Below are 17,506 nucleotides of genomic sequence, written 5' to 3' on the forward strand. Positions count from 1 at the left end.
CCTGTTCCTCCCTCCCTCTGAGATGGGGGATGCCAACTCCTTGACCCAGAACATAGACATTTCAGCCTAGGTGGGCTGCTAACAGGAGCTCCTTCTGAGCAGGTCTTGAGACACTCAGAGTCACCCAGGACACAGAGGCAGGGATGCCCGAGTCATTGACCTGTCCTGAAAGCTGGCCTGTGACGCTGGTGGCTTGCACTCCATCGGGGCTGGGCCCCCCCACCCCGGGGGCAGAGCAGCCTCCTTGGGCTGGGGCAGATCCTGGGTGAGGGACAAATGAAAGAGCCCCCAGTTCTCAGGAAGTAAAGTACAAGTCCAGTGAATAGACCACAATTGTTTGGTATATTTATGAATTCTCCGATTCATGATATTCATGTAGGAACTTTTGTTTTTTGCTTTTAATAATTATGCCCTTATTCTTTTTAACTCTTTTCTCCTCTAAATACTTGAAAGGATTTCTGTGGTTCTCTGGGATTATTGTTTTAGAGGTGGAAGTGACCTTGGAGGTTGCTGAGTCTAAGCTGATTGTATGGTAGAAAGCCCACTGAGTCTGGACTTCAGAGGACCTGAGTTCAAATCCCAAATCTGTTCATTCCTACTCGTGTGACATTGGGCAAGTTAAGTAACTTCCATGGACTCAGTTTCCTCAAATGTTAAATGAGGGATTTGGACCAGATGGTCTCTGGGGTCCCTGTGATTCTCTAAATGCCCTCATTTTACAGATGAGCAAACTGAGGCCCAGCGAAAAGGAAGTGACTTGCCCAGGGTCACACGATAACCAAAATGGGATTTGAACTCAGGTCCTCAGACCCCCCAGATGATCATAGGATCTAAGAATTAGTTCTGGAAGGGCCTTAGAGACCACTTAGCCCACTCTCTCCTCTTTTTCCATAGGAGGAATCTTGAAGCCCAGAGACAGAAGTGCCTTACCCAGTGTCGCACAGCTAGAATTTGAACCCAGAGCCCCAGATTCCAGATCCAGTGCTTTCCCCCCAAACTTAAACTGCTCCTTTAAAGGGACCCCAGCTTCATTCCAGCCCCAAGAAACCACAGTCCCCCAACTTTGGAGGAAGGCCATCCCACCTCTGCCGTGGGTGGGCTTCCCAGCCATTGCACGCTCATTTACCTTTTCTCTCTCTTTGTTTTCTCTCCTCCCCTCGTCTCCCCTGCCTTTCCTCTCCCCACCCCCAAATTACAGCGAGATGACGAAGTGACAACCTTACAAGTTAAAGAGGAAGACGGGACTGTCCTGGTATTCAAGAAGGTGTCGTCATGGGGGCCGGCCCCCACCCCAGGGAGCGCCCACGCTGATTGGAGGTGAGAGGCTTGGGGTGTTTTTTTTTTTCCTCCAGCAGCAGACACACTCTGGCTGTTTGCCTCCTCCTCCTCCTCCTCCTCTCCGTTTGTCCGTCTCCCTCCGATTGTCTCCATCTCCCTCTCTTCCCTCCCTCCCTCCCTCCCTCCTCTCTTCTCTCCGCCTCGCCTCTGGAACGTCCTAGCTGACTGCAGAGAGCCCCGAGCCACCAGATGGACTGACTGCCTTATCGGGGAGCCGGGGAGATGGCAAGAGATCCGAGCATCTAGGGAGGGGGAGATGCCTTTGTTACTAAGCAGGCACAATGGGGAGCTCCCGGCTGAGGGTCTTTGACCCGCACCTTGAGAGGAAGGACTCCGCCGCCCTCTCCGGCGGCCGCCAGCTGCCCTTGCCCACCTTTGATGTGCCTTATTTCAAATACATCGACGAGGAGGATGAGGAGGACGAGTGGAGTAGCCGCTCCCAGTCTTCCACGGAGGATGAGTCTTCAGATCCTCTCCTTTCTGACAGATACGTGGTGGTGTCGGGGACGCCCGAGAAGATTTTGGAGCACCTCCTGAATGACTTGCACCTGGAAGAAGTCCAGGACAAAGAAACAGGTAAGGTGGCGCCGCTACTTCCTGCTGGCGTGGGGAGCCCAGCTGATCGTATGCGTCTGTGGATGATCCCGGTTGCTGCCCAGCCAGGGGCAGTGCCAATGTTAGCGTGCGCGCCCAGTGCTGCCCTAGGGGGTTGGCTCTCCCCCGAGAGCTTGGGGGATGCGTTTGGTTTGGTTTGCTGCCCACCAGCTCCGTCCGTACCCTTTCCAGATGGAGGCTGGCCTGGGACTGGGCAGTGCCAAGATTTCCCAGCCATGGCAGGCTTGGCATTTCTCCCCCAGTTTAACCGAAGCCCATGTGAAGGCAGGGGCCCGAGTCAGCTCCCAGTGTGAAATCTGAGGGGAAATAGCCACCTGACTCGCAGAGAGTGCTGAGCTAGAGCAGAGGTACCCACAATTAATAAAACTGCTGGGGGGCAGCTTCTGCACCCTACAGATAAGCGGTTTGCAGACGAGTGGGGCAGAGCTATCTCTATGGTGTAAGATATGGCACTCTTGACTTTTCACCTAGAAATTGTAATTCACTGGTGCCTGGAGGGATGACGATATTGATCAGGCGTCCTGGATGTCGACTTTCATCTCATTGCTAAGTATACTTTGGGTTCTCTCTGTGCTCCTTCAGAAGAAAGACCATTTTGTTTTGTATTTTGTTTTTCAATTGCTTGAGTGCTTTCTCTATGAACTGAGGCATCATGGTGGCCCCTCCTCTTGTGTCTCAGGCCAGAGTTGGCATGGCCTTCAGCCTGATTGATCAGACCCCTCGATGGACACTTGCCTTATTGGCCCCAAGATTTGTCTGGTTCGAGGGCATTTTTTGGTCCCAGGGCCTCCTGTCTGTTGCTTCTCCAGACAGGGTATCTCAGATGTACTGCTACCTTACAGCTTCCATCAGACAGTGGTTAGACTGGTTTTATTGGGGCAGATGAACCCCAATTTCAAGTTTCCAACACTGCATGAGGGCTTCTGAAGTTCCCCGGTGTGGTGGGAAGAGTTTCCTAAGAATCCCAATGTTGGACCACAGTTGGAAAGTTGAGAAGGCCCTCAGCAGCTTTGGAGTCCAGCCCACACGCCCAAAGGTTCCATGGTATGTGATATCCAACGGGTCGTTTTTCATGCTCAGTGGTGCCCAGATGGGTTATACTGGGAAGGACCGACATAAGAGTAGAGCTGACACGGACAAACCCTCTGTGCGCCAAGAGAGGGTTACTGTTGGTAGCTTAGGTAGGATCCTGGGGTGAGAGATTCAGAACAGGATGGGCTCTCAGAAGTCATCTAATCCAACCCCCTCATCTTTACAGAAAAGGAAACTGAGGCCCAGAGAGGAGGAGGAGCTTGCAGTCATAGCTGGATCGCTGTAAGGAGCCCCAGAGCTCCCTAGTCCAGCTTTCCCAACTTAGGAAGGAAGAAGCCGAGGCCTCAACATGAGAGAGAAGTTAAATAAATCTAGCACTGCAAAGGACCCCACAGGCAGCCTAGTACAACCCCCTCACCTTCCCGGGGGTGGGGGGGAAACTGAGGCACAAGCTAAGTGACTTGGCCAAGGTCCCACAGTTACTACATGGCCCCAGGTGTCTGGCTACAGATCCTGTCACTTTCCACTGTGCCACAAGCCCAAGGAACGTGACGGGGCTGGGCCCTTCAGACTAAATGCGTGACCTCATGGTCCCCAACTGACGGTAAACAAATGACTTTGGTGTGGAGGTTTCAATAACGTACCGAGAGCTGGGAAGCCAGGGCTCACATCCTGCCCTCAGCACTTACTAGCTGTGAGACCATGGTGAAATCACTCTGTTCCTCTGGACGTTAGCTTCCCCATCTGCAAAATGGGCATGGCAGGTCTAGTCACCCTACTTCCGAGAGGTATTGCGAGGACTTCAAGGTGCCATGGAAAGGGGTGTTTTTTATTATGGTTCCACTTATGGCCACTCACTCAGGATAGATGAAAAGTTCCAAGCCCTAATGAAGTAGGGTCCAGCTTGATGCATTGCTGCGTGTACCCTCATATTAAGCCATCTGAAAATTCTGCTTTCTCAGGCCAGAGTCCCCCAGGGCTAGGGGTGATGTTAGTTCAGGCACGCTACACTTTACGCGTGGCCCAGGCTGAGCCCTCTGGCAAAGCTCTCGGCTTGGGTGCCCAGACATGGTGGTGCATCTGGTTCCGTGGCGGTGAAGAGTAGGGTGCTTTACCCACGCACCGCTGAACGGCTCAGTGCCAGTGGCAGGCTTTGCTCAAGCGTACTTAAGCGCTGACCTGTGACCAGTGTAACGGGGCAAACATTTGGCTATTTCTGCAAAGCACTGTATTGGTGCTGGGGACACAAAGATAGAGATGTGGTACCTGCCTTCAGGGAGCTTGCATTCTGCTGCACTGAGACAAGTCTACGCAACTGTGTGAGGCTGGAGAGAGCATCAGAAAAAGCTTCCACTGGAGGTGAGTGTGAAGGAGGTGAGGGATGCTAATCGGCCAGTCTACCAACAAGCCTTCAGTGCTCACTGTGGGCCAGGCTTGGGCCAAACATTGAGGATCTCAGTCACCGAGAATTTATGAAGCACCTGCTGTGTCCTAGGCACTATGTAAGGCTGAGTTTAAAAGCCAACATGAAGCAGTCCCTGCCCTCAAGGAGCTTACGTTCTATAGAAGGGATACAATGGATGCAGAATGAGGCAAGGGCTAGTGGATGGGCACTGAGCTTGGGGAAGGTGACCAGTCCCACTTCAGATACTGACTAGCTGTGTGACCCTGGGGAGGCCACCTAACTTTTCTGTGCCTCGGTTTCCTCATATGTAAAATGAGGGACCCAAACCTGATGGTCTCTTCTAGCTCTCCATCTGAGCTCCTATGATTATACAAGGAAGTGTTTTTGTTTCTCTTCCTCTGAGACAGGGTCCAAGGACTTGCTCATATCTTTCCACTCTTTAGAAACCAGAATGATGATTGTCCTTCAAGGACAGCACTGGTGTCATTTGGGAGCTGAGCAGAAGCCGGGCAGATCTTCTCCCGTCTTCCCCAATCAGAGCAACTCTGGGATTCAATAAGTCACTTCAACCACGTGCTCAGGCCACAAGACCCAAACAGCTCTCAGGCCCTGACTCTGGAACTCCTTATACCACAGGACAAAAGAAGGTTTGGGTAGGAAAGTCAACAAGTATTTACCGAGTGCCTACAATGTTCCAGGCACTGGGGATTCAAAGACAAAAATCAGTCCCTGCCCTGCAGGAACTCCCAGGCTGATGGGCGCCATTGCAAGCTCTTAATAAGCAACGGGTGATTGATTGGTTTCCTCTTTGCTTAGCACAGTGTCTGGCATATGCACAAGCACTTAATAAAGGCTTTTTGATGGAGAGATTGAGTAGAATCCCTAGCTTCTCCTGGTAACCCAAGTTCTTTGTACTTTCCCTCTCCTCACATAATCATGTCACACTCAGCATGTGATCGAGGCAGCCAGGTGGATCAGTAGATAGAGCACTGGGCTTGGAGTCAGGAAGACCTGAGTTCAAATCCAGCCTCAGAAACTTCCTAGCTGTGTGACCTTGGGCAAGTCACTTAACCTCTATTTGCTTCAGTTTGTATTCAGTGGAGGTAGTAATAGCACTTACTTCCCAGGGTCGTTCTGAGGATCAAATGAGATAATAATTGTGAAGTGCTTAGCACAGGGCCTGGCGCACAGTAGGTGCTATATAAGTGTTAGCTATCATCATTGTCATCATCGTCATCATCATCATCCTCATTCTTCTCCTCCTCCTCCTCCTCCGCCTTTCCATTTGGCAGTACAAGCAACATTCTGTGCCTCTAGGCTCCCATTTCCCTACTGAGAGAAGGGATGTGTTTCCTCCTCTGTGACCAAGGCTAGTCCATTGCAGTTTACTGAGGTTCCCCTGCCTCCGAGTACTATTTTTGCATTGCTTCCACTATGTATTTTGTTCCCCTGGTTTGGCTTCCTTGACCTTGTGTCACTTTGTGGAAGTTTGGCTAAGGTCTCCTGCTTTACTTGTATTTATTGTTTGTTAGGATGCAGCATTCATTATTCAATTATCTTTCTATATGGTAATTTATTTGGCCATTTCCCAAGCACTGGGTACCCACTATATTTCCTTTTTAAATTTCGCTAGCCCTCAAAGTTCTACTACTATGACTATTTTGTAAATACTAGGCCTTTCTTTCTGTCTGTGACCACATTAAGCTAGATGCTCAGTGATAGGACCTCTGAGTCAGAGATTTCAATGAGTTTTCTTCTGTAACTCCAAAGAGCCCTTTGGAAAGTTTGGACAGTTCCTCCAAAAGTTTATGGGCATATCTGGCTTTCCAGCCACCGTCCTACATCTGAGGAAAATATAAAAGTCAGAGGGAAAAAGTAACGTATTTGCTCTCTTTCTAGATTGAAAAGCAGTAAAAGCCTTTGGAACAAACATCTCTAATCCTTGGCCCCAGGGTCATGGGGAACTTTTGCCTCTTTTATGCATTGTAATAAATGAATGAAGGAATGACACTTTGAACTTTGAGAATACTTAGGACATTTGATGATCCTGAATTCGGGCTTTCATTCCTAATCCAGAGGGAGCTGCAGGTCTTGTGGGAGACACCTGGGAGGTAAATGACAAAGGACCATAATCCAAGCATCCAAGGGTACTTTTCAGCATTCGAAGCCCCGTTAGAAGGAAGGCCATCCCCATCCTCTGGAAGACAACCACATGGTTCTCATTGCGGTCCCATATGTTTGGCATGGGGGCAACGGATGGGTCCCCAAATGGAATGGAGCAGTAAGGACACTTCTGCCCAGGCAGGTTCCTCCATCCCTGGAGCCCAAGGACAAATAACATAGGAAGAGACCAGTGTCCCCTCTTCTCTTTCTCCTCTCCAGGCAGTTTAAGAGATGAAAAGGTGGCGTGGGATAAACCATCAGAGAAGCATGTTCACCACCTGGTAACTAGTACCTCCCTGGGTAAGGGGAAATCTGACTGACCCAGTGAGGGACACTGATGGGATTGCCAGACACTGTAGTGACAGAAGAGCTGGTAACACGCATATAAGAAATGTCCCTCACTGCCTGGAGTAAACGGCTCAAGTGACTTGAGGAATAGAAAACTAAGTTTCTGAGACAGTTTTCTTTTCCCATTGTCGAACAAAGCTCAGAGAAAAAAAATATTTCATTCATTCAACCAATACTTACTAAGTGCCTACAATGAAAAGAGTGAATGAATGAATGAGTGAAGCATTTATTAAGTGCTCACTGTGTACAGAGCCCTGGGCACTTACTATATCCAGAGGACTGGGGACCCAAATACAAAAGTGAGATGGTCCCTGCCCTCTGGGAGTGTCCGTTCTACTAGGAAGATCATAAATACAGATGATTCCAGCTGCAAGGCAGCTGGAAAAGTCCCATGGTCCTTAGGATACAAAACCGATGTTAATGCCTCTTTTTTAATGACATTTCCATTGATTGAATCCTATCAGTCTCTGGTGCTGAGCCACCAGACAGGGCCAAGAACTCCGGGCCCAGATCTTTCCTTTTGGGGTCTTCCACGGCTGTGGCTGCGGCTCTGATCGGTCAGTCCCCTGGCTGCATCTCACAGGCTGCTTCCCCGGGTGATGCCGAGGGCATTGGACTGGAAGCTTTGCTCTTCCCAAGGCTCATGGGCTCAGGGTCCTGGACTGCCTCCGTCAGGGTCTGGGAGGAGGTGCCTGTCAAGGTGGTGACGGGGGGAGGTTGACTCGGCTGGCACAGGTTATCTCCCATCTCCCCTTCAGGGTGTCCTGCTGCTTCACCCTAGGGGGCTTGCCCGCTGCACTTGGCATGATCTCAGACATTTGCTAGCTGTGTGACCCCAGACAAGCCTTCTTAACCTCTCTGAGTCTTGGTTTACATATCCAAAAGATGGCAACGAAAATCCCTGTGGTATCTGCAACATGAGATGCTGTGCAGAGGAGTTGAGGGAAAGCTGGCCACAAGGCCAGGAAGACCTGGGTTCAGGGTCCTTTCTCTGATACTGACTGGCTGTGTGACTCTGGGCTCCTCAATTAATTTCTCATTGCCTGTGCTTGAGGTCATATTCGCCCCCACAAAACTTTGAGTACCGCCTGAACCAGATTATTGTAACTGGGAAACAGTTCACAAAATAAATAAAAATACAGTGTAACACAATTAACATGGTGACATTGGCCTCCCGGATTTTCCGGGAACAAGACGTTCCGTATCTCAGCTCTGGGCATTTTCTCTGGCTGTCCCCAGCCTGGAATGCCCCTGCTCCTCCTCTCTGCCTCCTGGCTCCCCTCACGTCTCAGTTCAAACCCATCTTGTACAGCGAGCCTTGCCTGATCCCCCTTCATTTTAGCGCCTGTGTCCCTGTTCTGGTGGGTGAGACGGTGTCATGTAGAGGAGAGAGAGCCAGCCCGAGTCAGGCAGACTTGGAATCGAGGTCCACCTCTAACACATCCTGACTCTGCCAGTCCAGACAAATCATTTAACCTCCTGGTACCCCCAGACAACTCTAAGGATGCAATTTGTAGAGTGGGAGCCAATCTGCATTGATGGAGGGAATTACCTCAGTGAGAGATACCTGTATCAATGAAATTATAGTGTATTAGTCATGAAGGAAAGGGAGAGAAGGAGAGAGGAAGGAAGGAAGGAAGGAGGAAAGGAGGGAGGAATAAAGGAAATAGAGAGAGGAAGGGTAGAAGAAAATAAGTGAGGGAGAAAGAGAAGAAGGAAGAAGGAAAGGAGGGAGGAATAAAGGAAATAAGAGAGAGAGGAAGGATAGGAGAAAATAAAGGAGGGAGGGAGAGAGGAGGAAAGAAGGAAATAAGGGAGGGAAGAAGGAAGGGAAAAAAGAGAGAAATGAAGGAAAGAGGGAGGGAGAAAGGAAGGGAGGAAGAAAGGAAGAAAGGAAGAAAACAAAGAAGGGAAAAAGGAAGGGAGAGAGGAAGGGAGGAAGGAGAAAGGGAGGAAGGGAGGAATAAAGGAAATAAAGAAGGAGGAAGGATGGCAGAAAATAAGGGAGGGAGGGAGGAATAAAGAAAAAACAGGAAGAAAAGGAAGGAAGGAGGGAAGGAAGAAGGAAGGAAAAGATTTAAAGGATGTGTATGTATGTATGTGGGTGGGGGGGGGATATTGGACCTGATGACCGTTAAGATTTCTTCCAGCCCCAAAATTCTGTAATTTTAAGAAATCTAAGACTACACTAGCCAGAGAACCACAGAGCTCCGAGTCTGGAAAAGGACCTTGGGCTCACCCTAAAAGTCCTTCAAAAGTAGCAGATAACAACACTCCTTAACAACTACAAACAAGGTTACTGATCTTTTTTTTTTTCCAAGTTCCCACTAATGTGTGTCACTGCCCCACTGTTTACAGCCATGTGGTGTGGCTAATGGGGAGATGGATTATTAGACTCGATTGGCATAACATGGTTCTCCCGCCTGGTGCTGATTTAAGCGCATCCGTAAGGAGACATCATGTCAAATAGGCAGTTTTGACAAAAATCCCCTGAGGAAAATGTGCCATGAAATTAAGAAATAGAAGCAATGCTTCATAACCAGAGGCAGAAGTCAGTCCCAGAGGGATCTCGCCAAGGCATTAGGGGGTTTTCGCAAAGTTTCTGGTGTTTAGCACAGTGGCCAGTGTATAGTAGGCACTTGATAAATGTTGATTGATTGGTAGAAAGCATATGGCTTTGTTCAGTGACAGGGCCACCCTCTCTTTTAATTTCTGGATTTATTGATGGTTACTTTCCATCAATCTGGTTCCACCAGGTTGAAGAAAGGGTAGTACTATGGTTGTCATTTTCTGACGCAGTCATACACCCGTTTAGATGCCCCTGAGAAATTAAGTACCAAGAGCATTCCCAATGTACCAGGTTTGAGAGGGACAGAGCACGATTTAGTCAATGACTCAGTGTTGGAAGAGAGATGGAGCTAGAACCATCCTGGCATCCTGTCCAGATCTCTCTACCTGGGACTCCTTTCATGTGAGGCGAGTGAAAGACAAAGAGGAGTGGCAGAAGCCCAAATGAAGACCTAACTGCCGGTGGACACTGCCCGCACCTCTGCAGACCTGGCAGAAGCCCAGCCCTGGACACAGTCATCAAATCATGGGGAGAGTTTAGTTATGTCAACAAAGTCAGAAGATGAGAATGACTGACATTTATAAGGCAAGTTTGCCAAGCACTTTGTATATGTTAAGTGGGAATTCCACAATAACTGGGGGGAGGTAAGGTTTTTTGATATTCTCATCCCCAATTTGCAGACAAGAAAGCCAAGACCCAGTGGAGTTAGGTGGGGTAGCTAGATGGCACAGTGGATAGAGTGTTGGAGTCGGAGTCAGGAAGACCTGAGTTCAAATCCTGCCTTTGACAGTTATTAGCTGGGAGAAAGTCCCTCAACCTTTACCTGTCTCAGTTTCCTCAGCTCTAAAATGGGGATAATAATAGCACCTACCTCCAAGAGTTATTGTGAGGCTAAATATAAATCGTAAAGTACTTTGCAAACCTTAAAGTCCTGTATAGATATTAGTTATTATTTCAGTCAAACTGCTGCCTATCCATGGCCCAGGGGTTACAGTGATGGCCCTAGAGTAAGGAAGACCAGAGTTCTAGATAGACAGCTCACTTAACCTCCAGATGCCTCGGTATCCTTGTCTGTACATGGGAATAATAATAGCATCTATGTTCCAAGGTTGTTGTGAGGATGAAATGACACGCTTAACATATGTAAAGAATTGCATACATTTATTCTTTATTCTTGAGTAACTTGCCCAGGGTCACACGGCTAATAAATAAGTGATGGGGATGGGATTTGCAACTAGGTCTTACCTGACTCCCACTCCAGTGTTCTGTCTACTCTACCACATTGTTTTGATTAAATGCAGAGATGAGTAACTTTGCTGTCAGAAACAGGGAGGGGTGGAATGAGGGAGGAGGGAGCTGAATTATAGGATCTCTTGAGGTCATGAGATCATAGAATCTCGAGGTGAAATGGGGTTTTGAGGCCATCTAGCCCAAGCCCTTACTTTCCAGATGAAGCGCTGAGGCCCAGAGAGAAGGAATGATTTGCCCATGGTAGTAGGGCTCATGGGTGGGATTCGTCCCAGATTCTCTGACTCCAGAACCCGCCCTTTCCACTCTATCTCTTCCATCTCTAAAATATATGACTCTCCAAGCATCAGTTGGAGACTTCTTAATCCCCATTGGATGGGTCTTTGTGCTATAGAACCATTCCCATTTCACAGACAGGAAAACTAAGGTTGAAGAGCATGACAGCATGATGTAGTGGACAGAGTTCCAGCCTTGGAATCTTGGGTTCAAATCCCACTTCTGATACTTGCTATCTTTGTGACAGGTGGCAAGTCACTTAAGCTCTGTGAGCCTCAGTTTCCACATCTGTAAAATGGGAATTAAAAATAATTATGATACCTGCCTCACTGGATTATTGTGAAATTCAACTAAGTGAGATCGTGTGTTAATGTTTGCATTAATGGCGGTAGGAGTAGAGGTGTTAGTGGTAGGACAAGATGAAGTTAAGTTCCTCCAGGGGACAAAGTGAGTACGAAGTAAAGACAGAAAGATAACTCAGAGATCCCTTAGCTTCCTCCCTCAGCCTGTTGTGTGTCTCATGAGTGGAATCATGTACGCCAAAGTCATAATTGAAGTAAGGCTCTCTCTGGAAAGCCCTGGGTCAGGCTGTTTGCGATCCACTTAAGTCATTTCATCTCCAGCACAAAGGCCATCATCTGGGCTGCCAGCTGTGAGCAAAATAGCCCCTCTGAGTTCATACTCTTAAGCGGGTACAAAGCCTCCCTGGTTCCAGCTGCCACCATGGCAGCCTGCTCTAATGAGAAATTACTGGGCGTCCAATTTCAGATGTGAATTTCCATTTGAGTGGCTAGTCTTTTGGACGAAGCTGTTCTCTCTCACCTTTGAGCACACGACATGATGTACGGTAACAAGGGAGCTGATGCTTTTACACTGACAGTGGATTGTGGATTAATTAATGCCCTCATTACTAGGGAAAGTGGGGGAAGTGAAGTGAGACTGAGCTGAAGCATCAGGTTATTAGCATGCACTGATTAAGAATGGAAACGTGCTCATTTCGTTGTGACTCGACCCCGAGTGGGGTAATGTGTTTAATGGAGGGTGCTTCATCAAAAGAACCAACCCTTCTTTCAAAAGACTATTTCTATTTCCCCCCTAATATGAGAAGGGGCCATTCTAAAAGGTTAATTGGCAGGTGGGAGAATGTTTCATCACTTCATCATTGAGAGCACACCTTCTCTGAGGATCCACCAAGGTCTACTTTAAGTTCTGGGTTCAGATTTCATCATTACAAATACATTCAGGATCAAGTGACCAGAATACGATGGTTTTCCTGTGAGTAAAGCATTTTCAGAGAAACACAGAATTCTACCTTCATGGGTCTCTCAATAGAAATAGTGAGGTTTTTTCTTAATATAATATCTACAATTGCTGTCCCCCTTGGCCTCCTTTTCATCCACTCTGCAGTCATAACTGCAGAATTAGAAGGGGCCCAAATAAGACTGAGGGTCATTTTGTATTGTCCTTTCATTACTCAGTGGCCGGACTAACTTCTTCATTCCAGCACAGTAGAGCCTGCCAGAGGTTATGGCTTGCTGGCAAAGCCATGAAGAAACCAGGGTCACCTCCCATAAAGGCATCCAGGTATGAATTTGTACTTAACTTATTTCGTTGCCACGTCCAAAGAAAATGAGGAAGGCCCCCAGCATCTTGGAACGATGTGCCATAGCAGACTTCTGGGAGGGCGTAAATGAGAGTCCCACAGGATGGGCGGGTATAGCTCAATGGAAGTCTATGTTGCTGGATGGAACTCCTGCATGGGTGAGATCATGGTGCCATTTCAGTATGAATATCTGAGCTAAGCTAGGGAATTCAGGGAGGTTGAAGAAGGTCTGACAGCCACAATGGCTGGGGAATTGATACAAATCTGTTTGACCAGGAGCAATCCCCAGTAAATAAGTGGTCAAAGGACATGGGACTGAAACCTATTGAGCATATGACAATATGCTGAGTTATGAATAATAAGGCAAATGAAAATTAAAACTACTCTGAGGTCCTCCCTGAGACCCACAAAGTGGCAAGGATGATCCAAGGTGGGAACGAAGAGGGTCGGGCAGAAGACGAGCAGGTTAATTCACTGTTAGGATGTCTGTGGGTTGCTCCAACCATTCTGAGAAAACAACATGGATTGTGCCGGAGAAGTGAGCAAACTATTGGTACTCTGACTCCACAATCTCATTGTTAGTCATATGCCCCAAGGAGGGAAAGGTCCCATGGAGATGAAAGTATTTATAGCAGCATCTTATACATACATGCGTGTGTGTGTGTGTGTGTGTGTGTGCATGTGTGTGTGTGTGTAATTAGCCAAGAAATTGGAATAGAGACATTGGCCTCAGATTCAGGATGACCTGAGTTCAGGTCCCGCCCCTGCCACGCTGGCGCTGGGCAACTCACTTTACTGCTCAGTGCTCTAGACAACACTCTGAGACTAGAAGTTGCAGGTCTGCATCGAGGGAGAGAATTTCTTCACCGGGAGTTCCCTGTAGAGTTGAAATCCCAGGTCTAGACAGAAAGAAACCAGAAATAAAGTAGGCATCCACTGATTGAGGAATGAGGGAACAACTTGTGATATATGAATGTCGTTGTTGTGTCCCAAGTCACAAGAATAAAGATTTTGGAGGCATTTGGGAAGTCTTGTATGAACAGATGCAGAGTGATGTAAGCAGAACCAGGAGAACCAATAATGTGCAGCGACCTTAGTGCTGGACAAGAAAACCCCGCCAAACGATGCCAGAACTCTGAACCAGGCGTTGACCAGCCCTGATTCCAGGGGATGATCCTGGTGACGAGTCATGCCTACCTCCTTCTTCTTGGTAGGAGACACCTAATTTTCAATCCATCTCTCGGATTTCAGGCACTGTTTACAGACAGCGCTCACCTCTACGATTCAGTATCATGCATCCTATATGCGTACATCTATACTCTGGATCTCATCAACGTGGGCATTTCCTCCAGTAATTCACATTATAGCCTGTTCTACACGACACTTGTTCATATCCCTCTGTGAGTTCATCGGCAGGGGTCCACCCAACATGCCGAGAGCCTCTCTCAGGTTCTCTTGACGTCCTGAGGATACCATGTGAGTCCATCTTACAAGAAGCGTGTGGGTGGTGGGGACGATACACTGTGTTAAAGGGAGATAGATTTCATAGCAGTCGCATACATAGCCTCCTTCCTAGCATGTCAGTAAAAGTTACTGTGGAGGGGAAAAGTTAAGAAGTATCATCTCCCAGCTCTTTGGGAATTGGCCAAACAGTAGGGCTTCTAGGAATTAATTTCAAGGAATTTTGGAAGCCAGACAAAGGGCAAAGTCATGCCTATCTGTGGAAAAAGGGCCTTTTTTAATGCAATTCTATTTACTGTCTTTTTCCTCTGTTACCAATGTATATACACTCTGCTAACTCTAACCCAAGTCAAAGTCAAAGTGGCCAGGCTCCAACAGCTTGAAACTGCACTAAGACTTTTGGGACACCTTTTATAGTAAAGTACTGGGACAGAATTTGAACCGAGGCCTATTGAGTTCAAGTTTAATTTTCTTACCCTTATATGAAACTTCTATCATCATCGTCATCATCATCAACCACAACATTTATATGGCGCTTTAGTACTCAGAAAGGACTTTACACATACTGTCTCATTTTAGTCCCACAGCAGCCTGTGGGTTGGCATCCCAGTTATTTTCAACCCCCATTTTATAGATGTGAAAACTGAGACTCAGAAAGCTAGAATGATGCCCCCATGGTCACCCGCCTAGTAAGTGTTGGAGAAAGGATTTGATGCCCAGGGAATCACTAGGAGCATCTGTTTTTGATAGAAATGTAGCTGATGTAGGAAATTAAGTTGAATTGGTATCGATTCTATGATCTTTTGATCTTTTAAAAAAAATTCCTATTGGCTTGTTCTTTTGCCATTTATTGCTGCCATTTGCCTCTGGTCTGCTTTTTAAAATACTTTATGAATCTCCTTTCTCTTTTGTCAGTGTCAGCATTCCCTTCACTCATACAGATTGCGACTCTTTAAAACTTCATGGTCAGTCAGTCTTTGAGAGTTGCTGTGGCCCCAAAGTTGATCGTCCTGCAGCACTCCTAGTGATGAGACTCCCCAAACTTAAATAACCAGACCTGTCTTTAGACAACAGACATACACGATCACCTGGGTCAGACCCAGCCTTCTGAAGCTCAGCAGTATTTATGTTCTGCTGGCAGAGCAGGCCCACCTCTGTGCCATGAAATGAGGCACGTTACTATCCTGTCACATTCATCTGACATGATTTCTCCAGCCCTCCTGCGGTGGATGGACATCAGGTCTTTGCTACCACAAAAAGTCCTGCTGTGTCTATTTTGGGTCAATTTTAGATGTTGCTCTCTGACCTCATTAAGGAATATTGTCAGTAGTGGAATCACAGACATTTGTCACTCAGAATTCTAAATTATTTCCCACGACGGGTGGGCCAATTCACAGCTCTACTAATAGTAACCTACGAGCTGCTGTGCGACTAAAATGAGACAGTATGTGTGAAGACCTTTCTGAGAGCTAAAGCGCCATATAAATGTTGTTGTTGTTGATGATGATGATGATAGAAGTTTCATATGAGGGTAAGAAAATTAAACTTGAACTCAATAGGCCTCGGTTCAAATTCTGTCCCAGTACTTTACTATAAAAGGTGTCCCAAAAGTCTTAGTGCAATTCCAAGCTATTGGAGCCTGGCTACTTTGACTTTGACTTGGGTTAGAGTTAGCAGAGTGTATATACATTCGTAACAGGGGAAAAAGACAATAAATAGAATTGCGTTAAAAAAGTAAAATAGTAAGCTCTACTAATAGACAGACTAATGCTGTCCATCTTTCCTCAGCCCCTCCAACGTTGACTGTTTCTCGTTTCTGTGATCTTCGACAATTTCCCGAATGTGAGGAGAATCCTCAGAGCTGTTGGGATTTATATGTTTCTTGCTGTTTCTTTGGAGTTGCCTTTCCTCTCATCACTGATAATTTGCGGTTCTTCTTTTAAAATGGTATATAAAGTCATGCTTATTGCTGTTTCATAAATTATTTCTCAGGCATAATCCATCTTCCCAATAGGACATGAGCTCTCTTGGAGTGACAACCTCTTCTTTTGAAGCTTCCTTTGCTTTCTAGAATGGGTCCCTGTGTGCCAACAGCCGTTAGTAAGATGAACCATCGGCTGGGTTAACTTGTTTGATGGGTTAGTGTATTTGATATGGCCAAGTTTTGCTGCTGTTGTTTTGAAGAGATGATGCTGAAATCTCCAGAACAAGAAGACAGCAGAGTTTGTGTTAGAGGATTTTTTGGTCTATGGTGGTTCAGTATTCACTCCTCTACTTTCCCAAATCTCAGCTGCATTTTATAAAACACAAGGAAACATTGAAGGAGGAGCCTCAGATGTGGCATAGTAGCAGCTTGGGACCCACTCTTGCAATCCAAGGAAATGGGATAGCGCGTCAGGAACACGTCTGACAGCCTGCTCGTTTTAGCCAAAGGACTGTTCCCTTGTAGCAGCCTCTGCAGAAACGACCCCACCACCGTCTTTAAGACAGCTCAAAAGGTGGACATAATTCTCTTTAAGCTGTGGTTGTGCTCCCCACCCCTACACAGCTGGTAGATCAGCGGAGTCAATCAGATGTCCTTGTCTGAATTTGAAAATGTTGCTGATGTCTTCCTCCAGCAGAGTTTACTACAAGGAGGCAGGCTTGATGAAGGAGCTCCCCATGCAAAAGACAGTGCACTTCAGGGGGCTGATCAAGGTGGGAAAGGGGTGTTGTTATATGGTAATTTCTTGGATGAACAATAACTACATTTGTTAATCTTTCCCAGAGGTTTCTATCAAATCCTTGGCCTCATTTAAACAGTGGCGCCATAGAATCAGCTAGAATTAACAAGCTAATGTGGTGAAGTGATGTCCTTTGGGGCCATAGTGGCCCTTTCAGATACTGGCAGTCTGCTGGGTCATCATCCTTTGCCAGCCTCGATTCTTCCTTCTTTTTCCCATTATGCCCCATCTCCACCTTCGGGGATCTTTGCTGTTGTTGTCCTGCAATTGAAATCTCTCAGCCTATGTGCTGCCCCCTTTCCCCTTCTTTTTTCCCAGAGTTTAGGGAGGCTTCCATGGACAGTGAGCTTTCCCAGAGTTCATAGAAATGTATTTAGCCTCATATAGGGTGGAGAGCAGAGATGGGGAGAGAGAGGAGAGGGAGGGGAAAAGGGTGAGAGGGAAGAGGGAGGGAAGGGAGAGGAATGGGAGGAAAGAAGAGAGACACAGGGAAAGGAGGGAGGAGGAAGAGAGACAGAGACAGACAGAGACAGAGGGACAGCACGGGACAGTAGCGATGGCAGAGTGACGTGCCTGCATCTGAATCCTTGCTGCTTGAATCTGATTGATGAAGCCCATCTCTTTGAGCTCTGCTTTCCCTTTACACTGGAGAGGTAGAAAGAGGCAGGCACGTGTGGTCCTGCATCTCTGGGTGGCCCCTGCTCTTTTGTTCTCCATGGGCAGGC

At 47.3% G+C, this 17,506-nt stretch overlaps 1 protein-coding gene across 3 annotated transcripts in view; it reads left to right on the forward strand.

Annotated features, from left to right (window-relative positions):
- RAPGEF5 (Rap guanine nucleotide exchange factor 5) overlaps positions 1–17,506 on the forward strand; it is a 235,505-nt gene that overhangs the window by 152,334 nt on the left and 65,665 nt on the right. For all 3 annotated transcript variants that reach the window (XM_027872072.1, XM_027872073.1, XM_027872074.1), the window contains 2 exons: positions 1,199–1,317; positions 1,826–1,914. In XM_027872072.1, the coding sequence (XP_027727873.1) occupies positions 1,199–1,317; positions 1,826–1,914 (208 nt within the window). The remainder of the gene's footprint in view (positions 1–1,198; positions 1,318–1,825; positions 1,915–17,506) is intronic.

The sequence above is a fragment of the Vombatus ursinus genome, unplaced genomic scaffold, assembly GCF_900497805.2.
Source record: "Vombatus ursinus unplaced genomic scaffold, bare-nosed wombat genome assembly UNPS02014799.1, whole genome shotgun sequence".
NCBI classification, from domain to species: Eukaryota; Metazoa; Chordata; class Mammalia; order Diprotodontia; family Vombatidae; genus Vombatus; species Vombatus ursinus.